Raw genomic sequence first — 21,323 nt, forward strand, 5'->3', positions numbered from 1 at the left:
TATTTGATTTGAGTGCGTAATGATTTACACTTGATAAAAAGATTATGTATGTATTTGTAATATATATTCTAAGAATGCTTATATGTCATTTAATGTTGATAGTATATGTATTTTTTTGTCCAAATATTTTATCTTATGAATTTTAATGAGCAACAAAAGATTAGTTTAAAATGTCAATTTGAACATTTTTTCTTGGAGTCATTAGTCGTCATTCATGTTTGAAAATTTCTAAACCATTGTTAGTCGTATAGTGTTTTATTAAGTTATATGTTTTATCTTGACTATTGACCTATAAACAAAATTACATAGTAAGATAACAAATGAATTTCTTGAATACAACATACGATTTATATGAAAATGAAATATTTGAATTTTTTACTCTAGTTCAGTTATGTGTGTTTTTTTTTTAATTTTTCATTACTAAATTAGTTTTAATTGTAAATAGTAACTAAATATTATTGCCCCTCATAAAGTTTAGATCAAGATCCGCCACCGGATATTATAGTAATATATTCAGTCATAAGCTTACTATTAAAGTTGATAAATGCTAAAATTTTATGTTATGAATATGCTTAGGTTAGTTGTTTGATCCTTACCTATTTCATTTCCTACTTTTTCTCATAAAAATCTCATATTAAAAAATGAAAGAAAATTATCCATTGCTGAAAAGAGAACATATCTCCTTGAGTAAAAACCAACTATCTTTGCAATAAGACCAAAACAACTCATATTATCATCATTGCAACATTTTTAATATGGGTTATTCCATGGTCCCACATGACTTTTGAGTTATTCAAAGAACACAACCCGTACGTTCAATTTTTGATATTGCAAACATATTTTTATCCTACGTTCAATGTCACAAATGTTCTCCACCTCCTTGCCTTAAATCAATAAATGAAAAAATAGATTTGACCTGAAGCTGCAAATCAAAGCATTGTTACAACTTTGGCCCTTGCAGAGGCACTTTGGAGTTTGAAATTTTTACATCACCTAAAGCTATAGTGTAAGGAAAAGGAAAGAAGAAGAAAAATGTAATGGAGCCATAGTATGAGCACTGGGCATTATTGCTCCAGTATCTGTGTAAATACAAATTACAAAACTTACAACAACAAAAAACACTGCTCAAACTCTCTCCTGGATTAAAAAATGAAGAGAAAATAAAAGAATAAATCACCCACATGTAAAATAACATGTTTACTTTCTACTCCCACTCCCTGTCTTGCATTTCATGTCAAGTGGAGCTGGATGCTTTCCTGTTCTATGTAATACACCATTTGTTTGTTTCCTTGAAGGTGAAGGACGAAGAGAAGAATTGATACCATTCTTGCTGAAAATTTTGTAGGAATGCTATTAATATCCAAAAGATAAAATAGGCGGCTAATGCACAAGGCTCTTATAGTAGGGTGGTATGTAAATTCAGTTGAGATTTTTCTTTCAGTTTTCAATATCTATTTGGATATTAAAGAGTAAAGAAAGATCTAAAATGAGGACATAATAGGATGGAACAAGACAAAATATGATATTTTGTTATATTCTCTTTGGTTTCATCTCTTTCAGTGGAACTAAATTGTTATATTTTTAGTCTTTTGCATAGTTAATATACCATACATAGAACACAACCGGTATGTTAGGTCCCATCCTGTTTTTTCTCATGTCTATCAAAGCATATTCATTATTCAAAGAAGACCATTTTTGCATTACCTCAACTCTGGGCTTTTTGCTGACTTTGAGACAAGTTTTCTAGCCTTTGATCCATTTTCACCGGCTAAGGTGGTAAGTTTGGAATGATTAAGTTGCCAAAGTAAGTCAGGTTCTGATGAATCACTTGTTGCAGCATCAAGATTATCCATGCTATCTGACCCTGAAATATTAAACTGGTTGCCTGCCAAGAACATACTGTAGGATTGTTGTGAGTATACTTCGGAAGAATCTTGGAGATATTTCTGATAAAAAACATCAGATATGTGTCCATTATCTGTTTCCCAACACTCTAGCATGCTCTCAGTTTTGTTTACATCTAGCTTGTTAACCATCACCTTATCAACCCACTCCCCTGATACAGTTTCTCTATCATCCTCCCTGTATGTTGGTACAGGACTTTTAATTGGGGGCCACGATGGTGAATTTGCTGAAATCTCATCAAAATCAAAGCTTTGACTCTTTTGCCTCAACGTGGTATTACTGTGAAGCTGCAGGATCAATGGTTAAAACTATATCAGTGTTCAACAAGGAATAGCAATATACTAACAAACTTCGCAGGATCAATTTTTCTTGAGGAGTGATCACTGTATGTATGACTATTAGTCAAATATCATAACAGCGAGTGCTATGGACTTATATTCTCTCCACCTAATAGCCAAGTAAAATGCGGGCAATTATTTGCTTCTTTTGTTACTCAGAAGTCTAAACATCAAATGTTTTCTATTTCATGCATGAATTAGCCGGCCGGCAAAAGTTGAAAACAATTTGGGAATTGTACAATTAATAAAAATGTTTTTGTTCGAAAATCAAATATACCGAAATTGAATATTCAATGGGATTGCTCTTTTCTATTCATCAAACCCTTTGCAAAAATAGGGAAACTATAATTCTTTTATCAACAACAAGAAAATGAAGTATACATGCCTCTAAGTTGCCTACATCAACCATTGGTTGCCGGCACCCAAGATCACCAGCAATGTCTGCACCTCTTTGGCTTGCATGATAAGGTGATAGCTCACTAGCCTTCTTCGTCCTATATTTTCTAGAGCTGGCAGATGAGGAATGGTCTGGTTCTATTTCTGTTCTTGCCAATTCTGCCTTAAGGCTAACAATCTGAAACACAATTCAAAAGTTGAAGTGGAAACCGGAAAGATTCCATATGTTTATTAAGAAGAACTGGAGAGGTCAATGTTGAATATCAACCTGTTCTTTGAGCTCTTTTACATCAGCACCATCCTTGTTTACTCTTGCAGCTCCAAGTTCAACTGTAGCAACTCTTTCTGCAAATTTTAAGGTGCTAATTGTTTCTCCAATAGAATCAGCCTCTGGACTTATGTGAACAAACATAAGTGTCTTGGCCTGTCCTCCTGAAATAAACCCAACCAACATAATGAGCAGCTCAAATTTGTAACTCAGGAACATAAAAGAAAATATAGATATCTGAGATATAATTACAACTACTCTCTCTATTAGAAAAAAAAACCTCTTAAAACCTTACCAAGTGAATCTTGGAGCAATTGCGTGAGTTTGCTATTTCTGTAAGGAACATGTTGGTTTCTCTGAGCAAGGGAAGCAATGACATCACCCAAAGCTGAAAGAGATTTGTTAATGTGTTGTGCCTCTTTTAGTCTATCTCCTGTGGCCTCAGATTTGTCAACCCTCTCGCTTCCTGCCAAGTCCACCAGATGCATGCACCCACGTAAGAGAGTTCCAGATGTCAAGTCTCTTCCTTGAACATGAACAGTCAAACAACTGCCGAAATGATAATTTAAGAATCTGATCAGTAACTCCAATAAAAGTGGAAACATGAAAAGGGGTGGATAACATGACAATGAATAGGATGTACGTGTGAGATCGGCTACTACGGTCATTAATGGCTGTTGCTCCAACTGTACGGTTCCTTTGCCCCAGGTTCATTAGTTCAATAACATCTATTGCTGATGATACTGGGACCAGGCTTGCATCTGGTACGCTAAGCCCTTTGTTTGAATTACTACGAATTTCTAATGTATTAATTGGTTAAGGGCAAGCATCATCAATAAAGGCTGTTTTCATCTTAAGCTTAACCAATATTTAAAAAATCAAAGCAGAAGCTAATTATATACAGATTGTATAATTTTAATGTAGTTACTAGTAAAAGGATATCTTTTGTTTGTTCCATCAGTAACCAATAGATCTCTGACTTGCTCATTGTAAATCTCAATCATTTGAACTGACACGTCATAGTGAAAAGTTTCCTTTCTTTGATCTGCTGTAAGAAACAAATCACTTAGAGCTCTGTAATTTACACCTTGGCTATTCTCTGTGATCTCTTTCGGCCCAGTCTACATGTCAAAAACATAAATCAGAAAAAATATTATTAAACTTCTGATTTTTTAGGAGACAACTTTAAGTGTATTTACCATAGTGTAAGTTTTTCCTGATCCTGTTTGGCCATAAGCAAATATGCAAACATTAAAACCATCAAGAACAGACCTAATGAGTGGCTGCATATCAGAGAAGACCTCCACTGCAACAGAAGAAAGGAAATTTTTTCAATCACTCACTAAAATATGCGATCCTGGAAATAAATGAAACTGAAAACCAAACCAACCTTGGCCAGAAGATGGTCCAAAGATTTTGTTGAAGTTGAAGGATCTTCGTCCTTTCCCATTCTTTGAAGGAATATTAACTGTGATAGTTCCATCTTCTATACTATCCACAGTGTTCACAAAATTTGGTCTTCCAGATAAGAAGGGTCTTACTCGACAGTACACTCTAATACTTCCTGATCAAACAAAATTACACCCACCTTAGTTTTATGATAGGATAAAATCCTTGCAAGGGATAATGAGATTTATGCTTAAAGCTACCAGCCAATAAGTAATCTTACCTTTAAGATCCTGGATTTGATTATATAGTTTGCGGTTTTCTTCAAGAACTCTGTGATATCCAGAAGCAGCATGAGCTAAACCATGAATGTGCAAGCCTATAAAGAACAAACGGAAAATCAAATAAGATGCAGTTTAGGAAACAATAGAGTGAAGAACTTCAAATAAATTAAACACAAATTTGTTATGAAGATATTACCGAGATTGGAGAACTCCTCATGAAATTTCGTTTGCATGAACTGCATACCAGCTTTTGTGGTGTGAATTGTATGCTTTAGTTCCTACAAAAACACAAAGGATGTATTTTACTAACAAATTGAAAATTTGCGAAGTTAAAATGATTAATATTAGATCACAGCTGCTGTATACATGAATATCTCGTTGCTGTTGATCAAAGAGCATCTGCTTCCTCAGAAGTTGTCCTTTTGTCTCCTCATCATCAACATGTTTTTTATGGATGAATCCCTCTTTCTTTGTTACCATTGGAATCTTGTTCTGCACCTAATCAATTAAAAACTAGATGAGCCTGAGAACTTTCAAGTTTCATGGAATATGTTAAACATTAGGTGACCTACTATTACCTTTTTATCTTCCGTAACAAACTTCGATATAGATCCAATGCTTTGAGAAGCAGCAGCTCTTGAAGTTACTTTTGTCTGTAAATTTCATGAAAAATAAATAATCAATAACAGCTTGTCATGAAAATCAACTTAAGCATGAACAAATCCCCCCTCCCCCCCAACATTGGAGTAAAAAGCACAAAAAAAGACTGGTCAATCACCAAAAACTAATGATGTTACTATAAGGTAAAAAGTATTGTACCTGTTCACATTGGCTTGCGATGCGATGCTCAAATTCTTCTACAACCTTATTCAAAACAGATTCAACCAACTGTCCAGGCAAAAGAACAATATAACTATAAGCAAGTAAACTAAAAAACACTCACTATTATGGGTGTCATGATTTAAATGCTGTGTCTATAGATTACTGCAGCAGTGCTACATGGGACTCAGCATTTTTATGCAATTTTTTTTTGACAGAATAGAAATGGGCCAACAAAACTTTAAGGGAGAAGCCCAGTGACAATGTTAGACACCTTCACAGTTTTCAAATACATTATAAGTAGTAGATGCTCATGTACAATGTAGCACACTTATGCTCCACATGTCTAATTTAATAATTCTGATAAAATTTTGTTGTGAAGCACATAATAACACAATAGCATATTCCCTTACCAACGGAACTTCTTCTGGCTTCTTATCTAATAGAATTGCACGAACAAGCATACTCAAGGAATAAGAACCAGACTGCAATCGTAAAAAATCAAGAGAAAAAAATCCATTTAGTTATTCTTTCTGTTCAACTAGACAAATCCATAAAAAATATAACTAAAAAAATAAAGCTTACTGACCATTTTATTAGAGTCAACATCAGAGTTGAAACCAGCTAGAGATTTTTCAGTCATGGAGGAGTTCCTTGACAAGGAATTAGTAAACGGCTCTGAGTTTTTTCTCTCTAATGTTTTTGTAGAGGTTGTTGGTTTGATAGTCCCACCAAATTTCCACACACCATTAGCCCCAGTCTGTTTCCATTCACTATAGGATTTAAGGGCCAATGCACTGTTCACAACCCTGGCTGATTTTCCTCCCTAAAACATAACCAACAAATTAGCAGAAAAGCAAAACAATGAATTACTAAACTTCATAGTGTGTATGTAATGTTGCTAAATGCTAAGGTATCATCTGATGTTGATATTATAGAAAAATTGTTACATAAAGATGTGAAAAGTATCTGATCCTTTACATACTTGTTCAAGATCAGATGCCTCAAAGGTAGGAATTCCAATTTCCTGGATAGCCACCAAAAAGTTCCTCACATTTTCAAAATACTGAAATGCTGATAATGGTCCCTTATCAGGGATTAATGCAGAATCAACAGGAGTCTCCACAACCTTAAAGAAACATATAATATACATACATTAGAAAATAAACCATGACCAAGAAAATAGTAAATCAAATTAGGATCAAACTCACCTTGGGCACAGCACCAGGTTGAACCTTGTTAAGAACATTGCAGAGGATGATCCCACTTCTCAGACCAAGCCTAAACTCTTCCTCAGATGGCTCTGCTGGTAAATCTTTAGCTGCAACAACTCCAACCATTTTTCTCAGCCACCCTGCTGCATCATACCTTCTGAATGCTGCATTTTAAACATTTCCCTGTTGAGTATAATTTAAACATAACCCAGATAGCTTTATTACAAGGAATTGGCTTATTGGCATGCATCACCATCAGAGTCAGAGAAAAGGATTATAATTAGGCACATTCATGAAAAAGCTTTTGAATAGCATTTCAGAATTAAAATGCATAGAAGCTACAATTGAAAAAGCTGAATTTTGAAAATAACCCAGATAAAAAAACGGGAGATTACCAGCTTCTTCTGCTTTTCTAGACTCCAAATCAAGATCTTTGAGGCGAGTACTATGCTGTTGAAGCACATCCTCTACCACAGAAGACAATGAAAACGATAATGCCGCCATAACAAAAACACCACCACCACACACAGACAAGAGAAAATGTTCTACAAAATCAACTCAACAACAGAGAAGAAAGAAAGACAGAGAACAATGGTTGATGAAATAAAAAGTGGTTTTTTTCTCTTCTGTCTCTACAATGATGATTTTATCTTTGATGATGATGATGGTAAGTGTTGAGTGTTGTTGAGGTTTCTATCTTTTGTTGCCAATTCAAACACACACATACACACTCAGATTCTCTCTATTACTCTTTGCTTTTTTTTCCTCTCTATATACAGATAGAAAGAGAAAGTGGAAATCACAGAACACAAAAATGAAATAGCTCTCCCTTTTCTCTTTCTCTCGAGTATTCCACTTTATACTCTCCCCACTACTTTATTCATCCCGAGCCTATGTTCCAAACCTCTCTCTTTCAAATGTTTTAAACTTAAAAAAATTGATTTTTGACTCATTAAATTTATCTTTTGAGATGAAATGAGATTTTATAATACTATACCAATAATTTATTAGTACCACTTCCTAATTTACTATAATATTTCTCTCACTTTTGTTTAACTGGTCCTGCATTTCACCTCTGCCTTTTCTCCTCCTAAACAATTTCTAGACAAACCCAATTAATCACTCATAAATCAAGATTTGTTTATATTGATTAAATTGTTATTATCTTAAAATTAAATTTCAGGTTATATGTAAACAGATTTGTTTAAATTAATTAAGTTGTTATTATCCTAAAATCAAATTTGAAGGGGATAAATAAAAGATTTATTTAAATTTTAGGAACAATTTTTATATATATAAATAATGCAGTATTCATGAATAAAACATTTGAATCAATCCAAAACAAATTAATTTACATACCACATTCAGATTTAATTTTAGAATAATAATAATATAAACAAATATGTTAACAATTTATTACCTGGTTACCTAACTTATAACTATACACTCAAAGCTCATAATAGTAAATTAATAACAATATTGGAAGGGTATTGACTATCTTGGAGGTGAAGGGAAATTGGAAAATCTGAAGGCAGTTTTTTTCTAGCTAATTTGTGTTGGATATTTTTCAACCATAATGGTATTTATGATTGGATTTTTTGTTACAAATCCTAAATAAAGTGATAAACTACTTACTCCTAAGTGAACGTTTTCATTTTGCAAAGAATGATTGCCGCGCTTTCTTTATTTTTTTAAGATTAATTTATCCAACAAAAACAATGAATTTCTCATCAGGAAAATCATTGGTTATTTTGCACAAACTTGTTTTTTGTAGTATACTCAATTACAGTTCTTATTACACAGTTGAAGTTGTTTAACCAATTATAGTAACTTTAAAACCCAAAAAAATCACCAACTATATTATACTACAGCAACCAATTATGGAACAAATGCATATATGATATTAGTACCATCTTGGTATTTGTTAAGTGACCAACCATAAATGGCCAATGTTTTAATACTTTTATGTGCTCCATTGAGACTTAACCTGCCCTTATCCACCCACTAACTTTATAAATAAATCAACTTGTGTTCATGAAAGGTTGCCAAAGGATTTCGTAAAATAAAAAACTCAAATATATAAATATTGCACTATAAATAAATAATGCGTTTAGGATATGATCATGAGTCCATGACCCTCTCCTTAATATCTTTTGTTGTTGTAACCTCTTTAATCTACATTTCTTTGTTAAACAAATTTAAATGTACAATGTCATGACATGATGATAGTCACTTACACCATGATCATGGAGACGGCTACACTTTATTATTCTATATAATCTAATGCCTAATAGAATTTTTAAAAAAAATTATTGTTGAGGAAAAGAAAAGCAAGTACCACGTCCTGCCTAACTTAAACTTAGAATAAAATCCCTCTTTTGGGGTTCAAAATAAAATAGTCAGTTGCTTCAAAATTCTCTTTACGAAATTGGGATGGAGGTGGTTGTGTTTGTCTATTTCCTTAATGCTCATCCACAAAACACCACTTTGGTCAATCAACTTTGTAATTTAAAATCATCATTTTATTCATTGTTTGAATATACAAGAATTTAGTAGGTCCCCAGTTAAGGCTGGAATTTCAAATTAATAATTGTTTTCTAAAATGATGACCTAAGCTTGTAATGATAAGATGCTAATGTTTTTACTTTCACTAATATTTTTATTTGCATTAAAATTGAACAGAAGTAATTGGATTGATATTATCCTCCGATTATTTATATATGTATTATAAAATATATATAAAAAAATAAAAATAATAAAGATTCCATATTCGATATGAAACTTTTTGTATTTCTATGTTCTTATTCAAATTTATGAATAAGACTAAGGTGATAAAATCATACCTCCTTGTTTAGGCTCATTAATCTATGTATCTAAATAACATATTAACTAAGCCAACCTTTGTCATTATTATTAAGTTAGAGTTCTCCTTAGAGAGTGTCATATCATTGTCACTAGTCAGATCAAGCATGTGGCTTTCTTCTTATGAAGTTATTTAACCCGAACATTGAACTTAATAATATAGGCTTCAATGTTTTTATCATCATTGATGGAATGTTGTTGTTAAGTTTTCAAGTCATGAAAGTGGTATGGATAGACTTAAGAGAACTTACCACATACAAACACTAGCTTGAGCAAGCAAGTTAGCAAGGTTGAAATTGAAGCAATCCCTCACAATTAATTTCACATCAATATAGTAGTAAATAAGTATACTATTATGATAATAAATAAATAATAATCCATTGGATAGTAACTTCAAAATGAATGGGGTATGCACCAATTCATTTGGTAGACAGAATGTCTCTTTCGGTTAGTGAAGTTGTTGGAAAACACTTACCTATGTAGCCCACCTAGCCGGTGATTGTGTAAGGCTTCAAGTTTTAAATAATGCAACTAAAAACAGACATATTGCAATGTAATGCAACATCAGATCTGTGATCTTCTCCAAAATAATTAAGTTTGTTACATATGTTTCGGCCACCAGCAAAAGGATAGGGCATAACCTTTGCAAAGTTTGCACTAGAGTCCAATGGTTTGGATGGAGGCTATAGCTTAAAAAGTATATGCTTTTTAATAGGGTGAAATATCTATAAACTTTTAATGTATTTGGGTTATGAAATATATATTGAGATGTTTTGAATTGGTCTCTAGCTAGTCTTAAACTCATTTTATTATAAAAAGTTTCTTATCAACTATTGTCTTTTTGTTGTAAATTGGAGGATTTGCCGGCTAGATACTTTGATCCTCATGTTGGTGCAAACTGCAAGAGTGGTGATACTTGACGCCAACTTATTAATTAATTAATAAACTAAGGTCTAGACTCTATACTTGAGAGGAAGACACTGTTTACTTTTTTTGGAGGCGGGGTCACTTTTTAATTCAATCCTTTCTAATCTACTTGTTTATTGCTTATCATTCATAAGAGCTCCAAAGAAAATGTTGAGTCTACTTGTTAAAATTCAAGAAGGTTTTCTTTAGGGGAGTTATGAAGAGAAGAGTATTACAACAAGAGTTAGTTGAGCAGATATTTGTAAACAGGATAATTTAGAGTTTTATGAGTCCAAACACCTTGTTTAGGTTAATTTGGCTTTACTTAGGAAGTGCAAGCGGTTTATGTTGCTAGGTTTGGGAACTCAACCTCTTTTTACTTGACACAAGGGATGATAGGGTTGCACGTGGATGGGGCTGGGGGATTGTGGCGGTCTAAGCGAGATATTTTTCCGACCAATTACAAATAGTGACACATAAATTGATAATTTTTTAGAATAGAAAATGTTCACCCTTCTTCAATTTTGTATGCAACAAGGGTGTCCCAAACTACCATCTGAAGACTTCTAATTAGTTTGAAACTGAAACACATATATTATTTTGCAACAAATTATTTCATATATACTATACAATTCAAATACTTATTAGCATGCTTGCCAACAATGTGGGCCCTTCCTGGTTTTTTAGAATATTTTGATTAACTTGATAACCAAGTTAAGTATAGATTGTGATTACCCATATTATATTATAATATATATATATATACACACATATATATACATATATATATATATATATATATATATCATATTCAAAGAGGGGCACATAAGCATCTTAGGATGTCAATTAATATTGATATATATTAAATATATCACAAAGATGATAAATCTCTTTCTATGGAGTTCTAATGTATTTGTGTTCTCAAGGCTTTGAACTTGTGATTTTTGTTTAAAATATAAAAGTTCTATAAAAAGCGATCCAACACAATTAGTACATAATTATTTTCGTTAAGCATAATCTTGTTAGATTAGATTATTGTGGTATGTATGGAAAAAACTTTACCCATAGACATAAATTTCATTTTAGAGGATCTCTAATCTAAATAAAAAAAATGACTATTGGTTAGGAAAAGAAAACAATGATATGTTAGTTAATCTACACACTACTAATGAATCACCACTAGCCCTTTCATACGAGAGAGTAGGGGTGAGCAGGGCCTGATCCTACCCGCTCTTCCGGTACGGCCCGATTATGATTAAGCTCGAATATGGTCAGGTCTAGGGCCAGATTCGGGTTCAAAAAATAGATTCGGTCAATATTTAGGGTCGGGTAGGGACCAAGCCCGACCAGTCTCGTCCCATGGTTACTCACTTATCATGTTTGTATGTGTTTTTACTCAAATGTGTACAGAGTAATGATAGCTTTTGGTCGAGAGTATCATTGATTCTCTAATTTTTCATTATATATACATAATTATTAATATAGATATACATTATCATTTATATGTCGATTTAAATATTCATAATAATAAATAATATTGAGAAGTTTTTATTTAAAATAAATGTGCATTATATTTAATCGAATCTAGGGTCGGGTTTAAAGGCTGATCCGGTTGATATTTAGAATCAGGTTAGCTTCGAATTTAGGGTCGGATCCGGGTTTAAAAATAACCTAACCGATATTTAGGACTGGGTAAGAATAAGCATTAACCCGTCCTAACCCAACTCATGCTCACCCCAAGAGAGCAATAGACAAGAGTCCCTCCCCGGAAATATAAAACAAAAACAAAGAATTGAGAAAAGAAAGAGATAGAATCATAGAAGCGAGGGCAAAATTGTAAAGTGACATGGTGCATCACCGTAACGGTCGAAATATTCAAACAGGTGGTTCGGAACCAGAGCAATGAGGTTCGGAAGTATTATAGTTCAGTTAGTTAAGCCCACGTATATAGCAATCTAAGACATAACTCTGAGTTCATTCAGAAAAAAAGATTAAGATACACGAAGTGGGGTCATGGTTTCATACGTGGCGCCTAACTCTTGAACTGCCGGCAAAACGAAACGTGCTATGCAGTATTGCATTAAAAAACAAATTCATTTTTTAATGGGGAAAATTTCAATTATTATATAATCCACACTAGATGGACATAACGTGGAAACATAATTGTTAGTGCTATGTAACATAAAACAATTTTCTAAACAAAATAAAAAAAAACGTTAATTTAGATTACATATACTTATAAAATTTTGGTGCGACTAGTCCTGATAACGATGGATGAAATTAATCAATGAACAGTAAAAGCCTAAACGTTATGTTTAGATATTGTTAACCAGGTCAACACCCCATGTCTGATTTTATGAAATTCCAAGCCATGAAACATGATGATTTATTAAGCCAAAATTTTGAATTTTTCATGTATTGATTACGCCACATATTTTTTACTTTTGGTATTTTTGCCTATATTTTTAGAATAATGGTGAATATACATATCCAATAGTTGAAAGATATGATATATTTTTATTGATGAATTATTACACATTATATTCTTAATGGAAAAAGAACACAACATCCATAGAATCACAAGTTTTTTCCAGGTAAACACGCAAGGTACTTGAAAATTGCTAATCATTCTACAAAATAGGGTACAAAAGTAGTTAATTGTTTGATTGTAATTTGAAATGCTAATTAATCTAAGAAACAGTTATTATTGAAAGGTAAAAGTTATGTGTTATTGCTTTTTTCTTTATGATTTTCACATGTTAAGTGAGCCCAGGTGGTACCATAATACATGATTCCATTATACTCATCTCTTTGTAAGGTTCACATCACTTTCTTTATGGTGCCGAAATGTGCAAATTCAAGCTGTCACAATTCTTAAGATGGCAAGCCACATCATACCATGAAACCACATGCACCCTCATTTTTCTGGAAAGCAATGCTCTATTTAAGAAATACTCTCTTAATATCATAGCTTTTTTCTATTTTTTTCCTTTGAGATATTTTATAAACAATGATGGGTTTTTTTAAAACAAATTAAACCCATGTATTGATATGTTAATATACAATATAGAAGCTAATTACTAGGACCAGTTGTTTGACAATGTTGAAAGAGGACAAAAGTGTGAGCATTACTGCAATCTGGCTGGTATTCCTCTTTAGCCTTTTTATGATATGTTGGTGTGTAGTGTATACCTTTTGGCCATGATTCATGATCCATAACATGACCCTAGAAAATATAAGAACATTGTCACCTACTCTATTTCATCATAGCTGTGACTTTTGGAGGGGTAACTTTAGGCTGAAAATTCATTTTTGCTATCATAGTTAAAGCATTAATCATCATCCTTATTATTACTATCATATACTTAATATATTTCCATTACCCTTCCTTGGGAAGATTACACCAGATATGAATTGCATTACACACACAACATTCTAAAACAAAAACGATGTATACTCTAATCTTTACTTTTAAGGAATAAAAAGAGTTTGTTACGTTACCAAAATGTGGCTAGTGGTTGGGTTTAAATTCATTCTTTGAAATGAAAATAAAAGGTTAGTTGTATAATTAATTAATGAAAAACTAGATGGAAATGGTATAGAAAAAAAGTTATTCTATCTCATTCTTTCTCATCTCCCCCATAAGCACCACACTATGTAAAGATGTGGGGTAGCCAGCATTTCAAAAGGAATCATAAAAGCATAGCACTCCTGGTTGCTTTGATGGGGTTAGGCATTTTGGCCCGACCAAACTATGATGAAGGTTCAACTCAAAGAATAATGTCCTTCCCATCTTGTTCCTACATCAGGGCCCAGCTATCTTTTCCTCTTCTAATCCTATGTACTTGTGTAGTATGATCCTGATGAGATATCATTTAGTGTTTCACAAAATGTTGCTTCATGTCGTGTTATAATTCATTGGTCAAAAAATATCAAGTTATTAGATTTGTAAATCAAATAATTTTATAATTTTGTTCCTTGATTAATCAAATGTGAGGACATATGGAGACACAACTGTATTAGGGACGATAGATGTTTTTCCGATATGGAGATGTGGTAGGCCAATGGGAATGTAGTTTACCACCAATGTTGTATTCATATAATAAACTCTAAATCTATGGTTAGGAAATAACATTAACCAATCTTATGGATAATTTGATTGATGGTGAAATTAATTGAACTTGTTTTGTATGGTCGAAGTACTGAAATCTCATTTAGGTTGAGAATGCAATGCAAGAGTAGTTTATGATAACTTGGAGATCACTCACTCCCTATATGAGTCATATTCAGTCCAACAAACTTGATGCTCCATATAGTAACATGAGGGGTGAAGATGTTAAAATACAAAAGTAAGGACAGAGATCACATATTTCAAACGATGTCTCGGATCAATCAAAATATTACTTTCTATTTTTTATTTTTTTATTCATGTGAGAATATATGATTGATTAAACAGTATAAATGTCCAATCCTATAAACTTTTTGGGCTCTACGTATCTGGCACCGAGTGAGGGGATACGTTATTGAATTCCTTTGAGAAAATGCACCAAATCAGGATCCAATATACTTTTTCGCAACATCTTGCTTCCTATGTCACAACAGCATTACTGCACTCACAAAACATTTAGTCTCAGATATCAACTAGTGCATTTTATTCCATCTCCTTCACCTTATCTGAAATGAAAAAATAAATAAAAATCATGCTGATATATACGTCCAAGAAAGTTACAAGTAAAGCAACAGTAATATTTCCTTTCTTTCGTTCCTTTGGATGTGATAGAACATGACAAAAGAATCCAATACCAGGGATGTGTAAAACTTTGGATGCCAAAGAGTGGATCCTAATCCTTAGTCTTTACTCTTTAATGTATACAGTTATAACCCCACTTTATATTCCACAGTGAGTTGTCCAATTATGGACCATCATTGCCTTAATTTGCATAAGACTAAAAGTTAACTGTCACTACAGGGTTAATTCGAAAGCTTTTTATTATGTTGTTGAGAAGAAGAAAAAAAGTAAAAGGCTTTATTTGGTAGCATGTTCTACATTAAATATGATATATAAATTGAGTCAATTGTTCTATTGGGGAAACAGAAACCATCCCGGTCTGAAAGATAGCATGCTTTGCAAGGAAGTTTATTTAGACTCTGAGATAAAGAAAAACCTTAGTTTAGTTAGGCATCAAAGTGACTTTGATTATGATTATGGCAACTCAACTCGCCTAATAACATTTTGGATTGAGTTTTCTTCCTTTTGTAATAACAATTTTATCCAAAAAGCTTCAGTAAGTCCCTGTGAACATTCTTTCGGTTTTCTTTAATACCTGTTGTGACAGTTAATTGAATTTCCTTGTTGAAAAGAGGGATAAAGAAAAGGAATATATTGGCTAGTGAATTCTAATGCCAGACAGGCAGCCACAATAAAAATATATGAAAAAGAAATAGAAAATTGAACAACATTTTCTGACAAGGTGACAATCAAATCAAACATGCAATCAGTTGCACCATTCTTTGACACACTGTAGAACTTTCACTATTGAAGGAACATATATGAGTTTATACACAGCAATTGACCTATGAATTTAGATTCCTAGATGCAGCAACATGTTAGAGAAGTTTAGCAGGATCTTATCATTCAACAGTGTCAATATACCACTAACATCTCTATCTTCATTATCAGTTATCACTAATATATAACAACTATATCAGTCCACCTACCTACCAAGACAATATTGTACATCTTTGATGAATGAAACACAGCTGAATTTTGGTCTATTGGTGTGGGAAGAATTAAGAGAAAGAACAGGTTGGTTAGATTAGCTCATGTGTTGGAATCATTCTACTGCTAAATATTATAGACGACCACCATGCCATCGTCACAAAATAGGAGGACAAGGATCAGAAGGGAAGCGTGAAACAAGAAAACGGTTTATCATTTCAAAGCTGGTGAATGTGATTGCAGCAGCTGGTGTTGTCCTCAGTAGGTTGATGGCACACCCACGGTAAAAACCGGAAAGGCCCTCTTGTTGAAATATCTTTCTAATACAGTCAGTCGCACCAGAGTACCGCTTTTCTGAGTGGTGCCCTTGTTCTTGAAGTCTAGAACGAACAACCTGCAAATACAATACAAAAATATTTGCTACTTCCTGATACTTGATCAGCTCAAAGAATAGAAATAGGGAATAACAAATTTTATAAAAAGGATATTTCAGAAAAGTAAGGTCCAAATGTTACGATAAATATTTCAAGAAATGGCTTAAAAAATGCAGTGAAGTAATATTATTCTAAAATGCTTTAGACAATGAAAATAGATTCTTAACACTTTTTAGTCAACTGATTGGCAAGGTAATTTCATTCAAGAGGCTAAGCAACTAGAAGTATAAGGTGCCTATAATTATGCACAAATATCTCACCTAATCATTCATTCAATAACATACTTCATGAGGATATGTCAAAGTGGACGCAAAAATTTTGGAGACCGATGAAGCAATTGCAACATCACGTGCGCCAAGCTTTTCCATTGCTGTGTCATCTGATAAAAAAAAACAATGGTCATATTAACCAACTGCCAAAACTTTAAAGTTGTCACAAAGAACTAGAACATTCATTAACTTACCTTGTTTTGCCAAATAAAATTTTATTTTCTCATAAGTGGGAAACTGGATGGCAACATGACTGATACCAGCCAGAGCAGGTACAAGGCCACTTTTACGGTCAAGGATATGTCAGATGTCAATACATTTTAAATTATAAAGGATTATACATTGACCATGATGATCCATTCATGATAAGCAACACCAACCTGTACAGCCCTCGAATGCCCTCCTCATGAGAAATTCTTCTTAAAGCAGATAGTGTGCTCTTGTATGGCACAACACCAGGTCTCATTCCCTGGGTCTGCAATAAAATAAGGAAGCAACTTACTATGTGAAATATACACACATGCAATGATGATGAGATAACAGGGTAAAAGAAAGTCATGTAGCTTTAACAACTCCCCATCCTTATACTTATAGTAACAGTATAATACTTATCCCTATGATCTCTTCCACATCTGTAAACCCTTTCTCCTACTGTGATAACATGATCCACCCAAGGCAAAAACTTCTAAATTAGCTGGATTTTAATGAGTTCGTTATTTTTCCCATACAACGGATAGATGTTTTGTCATCTTGAATGGATGTTACACTGAAAACCAAACAAACTATGTCCAATTTGTGATGCCTTCATTGCCTTCTCATCCCATGACCACTTTTGATAGTTGTAGCAATTGTATGCTCAGAATGAAAAGGAAATTCAGAAGTATCTACTACCAATACATTAATCATAACATCAAAAAAATATTTTGCCTCAACAAACTCCTAATTACATATATTTTAAGCATTTAATGACCATGTGAATTATGTTAATTATATGTGATAGATTCATAGCATAAGCAAATTGAAGATAATAAATATAAGGTTCATCACGAACTTAAAAGAAACACACTTGGAGCCTAGTCTTGACAACCCAAAGTGGATTTGTAGCAATGGTAGTTGCAACTCCAGCCCCAGAAGCAGCTACCACATTAGCTCCAATTGAAAGATGGTGACTTTCATCTGCAGACATACCAAAGCCATTACAATTTGTACATTTATACAAATGGATATACAGACACTCAGAGGCAGCAGCAAGAGCACACACAGAAAGAATGAGATAAAGAACATGTTGGCAAGCTTAAAAATTCAACAATGAACTAACCAGTGGAAAGCAGGCTCTTGAATTGCTCATATATAGTAAAATAAACCTGCAGGTTTACAAATAGACACATTTCAGAATATTAATGGTGTACAACAGTATTCAGCTTTATAAATAGTGTAGACAAACTTAACACTACGGGCATATGGCATGTTTATTAAGGCTTTAAAAAGTGATCCTTAAGAAATGATTCTATGAGAAGCTGAAAATTTTAGCGTATCCTAAAAGCTGAATTTCATTTATTTTGGATACACATTTTTAGTAAAGTTCCAATCAAATAAGCATAAAATGTCAAAGGTAATTCTTTTATATAAAAAGCACAAGCCTCAACAATTGAGCTCATATGGATATGCAGAGAGGCCAACAAAAGGATACGACCAGATGGTAAGTTAAATAGACCAGGCAACAAGAAATTCCAAAAGGCATCAGCTTAAAGATCAAAAGATCCCATCAGTATGATTTGAAATTAAAAACCAGGGCTGATCATCACATGCAATAGCTCTACAGAATCACACTTATTAGTTTTATTAGGTTTAGCATGTACTCAATAAGTGTTACTCTGGTTAATATCCAATTGTTAGTTAGCATTTTAATAATTTTCCACTGGTGTCCGAAAGTTAAGTAGTTAATCTGGTCTATGTGTGTGCTATAGTTTGAGATATTCCTAATTCCTAATATACTTGTCTTTCATTTATTTTATTATTAGCATGTTATTTGGCTTGGGACTTGAGTACTATTTGACCCCAAGTTTTTATTAGTCCTATTTAAGTTATGCAGTCAAGCACCAAAGAATAATCAATTATCAGTTGTAAAAATTATTGCAGCAACATTGTTCCCTTGTTGATTGAGTAACAATGCAAGCATACCAATCATACTCTGGGTGTGATATCTAGGTTATTATCTACAACTTATCAACTTTTTTCTTCTTTCCTTTTGTTTCTAGTCTGTCCATATCTCAATCCAAAAGCATTCCTCCAAAACACTAGTTGATTCTTGGTTAAACTTGCCTTAGATCCATCAAACCTTTAATCATATCTTGCAGGTATTAGTCACCAGCCACAGCACACAACCAGCTAACCCCCTAATCACCACTCTCTTGGCCACTAATCAGCCTTTCTTTAGACATGAGACGTACCTTTTCAATCCAGCAATTTCCAGTCCTTATTTCTTCCAAAGAAACCCCAACCTCCAAGTTGTGAAATTTCAAGCCCACTTCTTTCCTATGCCATAATTCATAAATCCCATTAGCTTTTGTCCAATTCCTCCAATATCCATATAAACATATGGTACCTTGTTCCATATAAAGCACCAACTCTAGCAACAAGCCATATCCTACTTCCCAAATATGTGAGGATATCAACATCATCCATGAGCCAAATTATATGAAATTCAAGGAAATGAGTACTATGCTTAGTCTGTTATACTTCTCTCCATATCATTCTCAAACCTCCTCCCATCCTCTTATAGAGCTTCCTAATTGCACACCACCTGCACTAAAATATTCCAACCCGCATGTTACACATGCCTAGACCATTGTAATCCATTTTTCCTCACTTCATCTTCCACCTAAGCCAACCATACCCGGATAACCGCCCTGATTTACTATGTTTCTTTGTAGGCATATTTCATTGCTAATTTGATACCAGATACATAAGAAGATTCTACATATTGGAACAGAAATTAATAAATTTTCCAAGAGAAATAGAAGAATAGTTATTGAAAACAAGCATTGGCACTCACAGCCCAGTTCGGAAGTAAAGCCAACACAGTTGGGGCTAGCCCTCGGTACATGCCACGCAAACCCTCCCTTTCAAATATTTGTTCCAAAGTACCAACAATGAGACTGCCTGATAACAAAGAGAGCAATCCGGTTACAATAAAATATTGGGGGATGCAATATTCATCTCTAGTTGTCCTTGTCATTATATCAACAAATCTAACAACGATGACTCAAACTCTAAAAGGAAAATTCTTAACATAAGGTGCACGACTTCAAAAATGAATTGATTTTCCAATAAAGTAATAAACTGTATGCAAATAATGTATAATGTATTATATAAGAAGCACAATGACATCAACGCATACCTTTAACATTTGAATTACGAAGCTGAGGGGCCCCTTGAACCTGTAACCGAGTTTTGATAACATCTAAAGGGCAAACAAATGCAGCAGCAATAAATCCTGAATCAAATCAAATTATAAAAAATATATATTAATGATGAACAAAAGACTTTATAATGATAAAAGTCATTGGATTATAAGATTGATATAGAAGAAAAATGATACCTGCAGCAGCACCAGCGCCAGCATTGCAGAGGAAACCCTTAGAATTAGGGGAATGTGAATTGGTGGAATTGGACATGGTTATGATTGGTGATGGTGAATTGTTGTAAAAAAATAGTAATAATTGAAAAGGAGGAGTCCTCTATTGAGAGGGAGAGGACAAACCAGAGTTGCATGGAGTCTTAAGAGGGATTCGAATTCTGGTTTTGGTTGTTACTTATCCTGGAAAATGAGATTAAATTAGAGAGAAAAACTTCTATGAAACATACATACAATACCAACACCAACCAAATGTGTTTATGTTTGTTGGTGTTATTATTTACGACTAAATTTTAATTGGAAGTAAATTTTTAACGTGTTGTTAATCTCTAACTTGTACGTCTCTATACAAGTTTTTCTCTAAATTATATTAGATTATGGTTCCATGTGATAGAAATCACTTGGAAGGGTTAGACCACGTCTTCTTTCCAAAAACATGTGTCTTTACCTACTACTTTGATTTGGTTTAAAAAATATATTTAACTTAAAAAATTTAAGAACTTAGTATTTTTCTTGGCCAATTTTAGTGACACGTTGAATAATAATTTTTTATAGAAGATGTCATCTCTCTTTGAGACACGTCAAATTTCATTTCGATTCAGTTGCATTTCCTTTATTTTCTTTTTTTCCCTTCAAAACAAAAGAGAATGATTCACTTACTCCAATAATAAATTTTAAAAACTTACTCTTTATTTTTTAGTCATCAATTCTAGATGAATCTAATGATTTATAACTCCTTCCTAAAAATGTTAGTCTATTTCAATTTGTATCAATATTTTGGGATGTATTGGAGTGTTGGCTATCTTGTGTAGGCTTCAATGTTTTTTTTACTTTATTTCATTGTTTGTTTATGTTTGTAATGATTTATTTTGGTTATTTAAGCTTT

General features: G+C 33.1%; 2 protein-coding genes across 5 annotated transcripts; both read right to left on the reverse strand.

Moving 5' to 3' along the window:
* Positions 1,049–7,208, reverse strand: LOC109336528 (kinesin-like protein KIN-14I). Of its 3 annotated transcripts, none has more exons than XM_019573187.1 (19): positions 7,006–7,208; positions 6,608–6,774; positions 6,382–6,525; positions 5,986–6,222; positions 5,814–5,881; positions 5,397–5,469; positions 5,156–5,230; positions 4,944–5,075; positions 4,774–4,855; positions 4,577–4,672; positions 4,298–4,471; positions 4,107–4,213; positions 3,850–4,028; positions 3,551–3,712; positions 3,203–3,456; positions 2,908–3,071; positions 2,629–2,817; positions 1,705–2,192; positions 1,049–1,330 (listed from the first exon to the last, which is right to left on the reverse strand). In XM_019573187.1, exons 1-19 carry the CDS (start codon positions 7,112–7,114, stop codon positions 1,198–1,200), a joined length of 3,033 nt encoding a protein of 1,010 aa, XP_019428732.1. In that variant the 5' UTR covers positions 7,115–7,208; the 3' UTR covers positions 1,049–1,197. The 3 variants fall into 3 exon arrangements, with proteins under 3 accessions (XP_019428732.1, XP_019428733.1, XP_019428731.1); XM_019573188.1 differs by having other exon boundaries at positions 4,944–5,069; positions 5,397–5,465; positions 5,810–5,881; XM_019573186.1 differs by having other exon boundaries at positions 5,397–5,465; positions 5,810–5,881.
* Positions 16,030–20,647, reverse strand: LOC109335236 (nicotinamide adenine dinucleotide transporter 1, chloroplastic-like). Of its 2 annotated transcripts, none has more exons than XM_019571350.1 (9): positions 20,402–20,644; positions 20,201–20,296; positions 19,856–19,962; positions 18,119–18,164; positions 17,867–17,976; positions 17,181–17,275; positions 16,995–17,083; positions 16,816–16,910; positions 16,030–16,491 (listed from the first exon to the last, which is right to left on the reverse strand). In XM_019571350.1, the coding sequence occupies exons 1-9, from the start codon at positions 20,475–20,477 to the stop codon at positions 16,255–16,257; spliced, it is 951 nt and encodes a 316-aa protein (XP_019426895.1). In that variant the 5' UTR covers positions 20,478–20,644; the 3' UTR covers positions 16,030–16,254. The 2 variants fall into 2 exon arrangements, with proteins under 2 accessions (XP_019426895.1, XP_019426896.1); XM_019571351.1 differs by having other exon boundaries at positions 16,412–16,491; positions 16,792–16,910; positions 20,402–20,647.

This window comes from Lupinus angustifolius, chromosome LG20 (assembly GCF_001865875.1).
Source record: "Lupinus angustifolius cultivar Tanjil chromosome LG20, LupAngTanjil_v1.0, whole genome shotgun sequence".
Lineage (NCBI taxonomy): Eukaryota > Viridiplantae > Streptophyta > Magnoliopsida > Fabales > Fabaceae > Lupinus > Lupinus angustifolius.

Coding starts and splice junctions, on each gene's coding strand:
- LOC109335236 (XM_019571350.1), bottom strand. CDS start 20,477: ATGTCCAATTCCACCAATTCACATTCCCCTAATTCTAAGGGTTTCCTC. Junction 17,977..18,118: donor CAAGAGCCTGCTTTCCACTG/GTTAGTTCATTG, acceptor GTATGTCTGCAG/ATGAAAGTCACCATCTTTCA. Junction 16,911..16,994: donor ATTTTATTTGGCAAAACAAG/GTAAGTTAATGA, acceptor TTTTTTTATCAG/ATGACACAGCAATGGAAAAG.
- LOC109336528 (XM_019573187.1), bottom strand. CDS start 7,114: ATGGCGGCATTATCGTTTTCATTGTCTTCTGTGGTAGAGGATGTGCTT. Junction 3,713..3,849: donor ACTGATGGAACAAACAAAAG/ATATCCTTTTAC, acceptor ACCAATTAATAC/ATTAGAAATTCGTAGTAATT. Junction 3,457..3,550: donor CGTAGTAGCCGATCTCACAC/GTACATCCTATT, acceptor TCATTTCGGCAG/TTGTTTGACTGTTCATGTTC.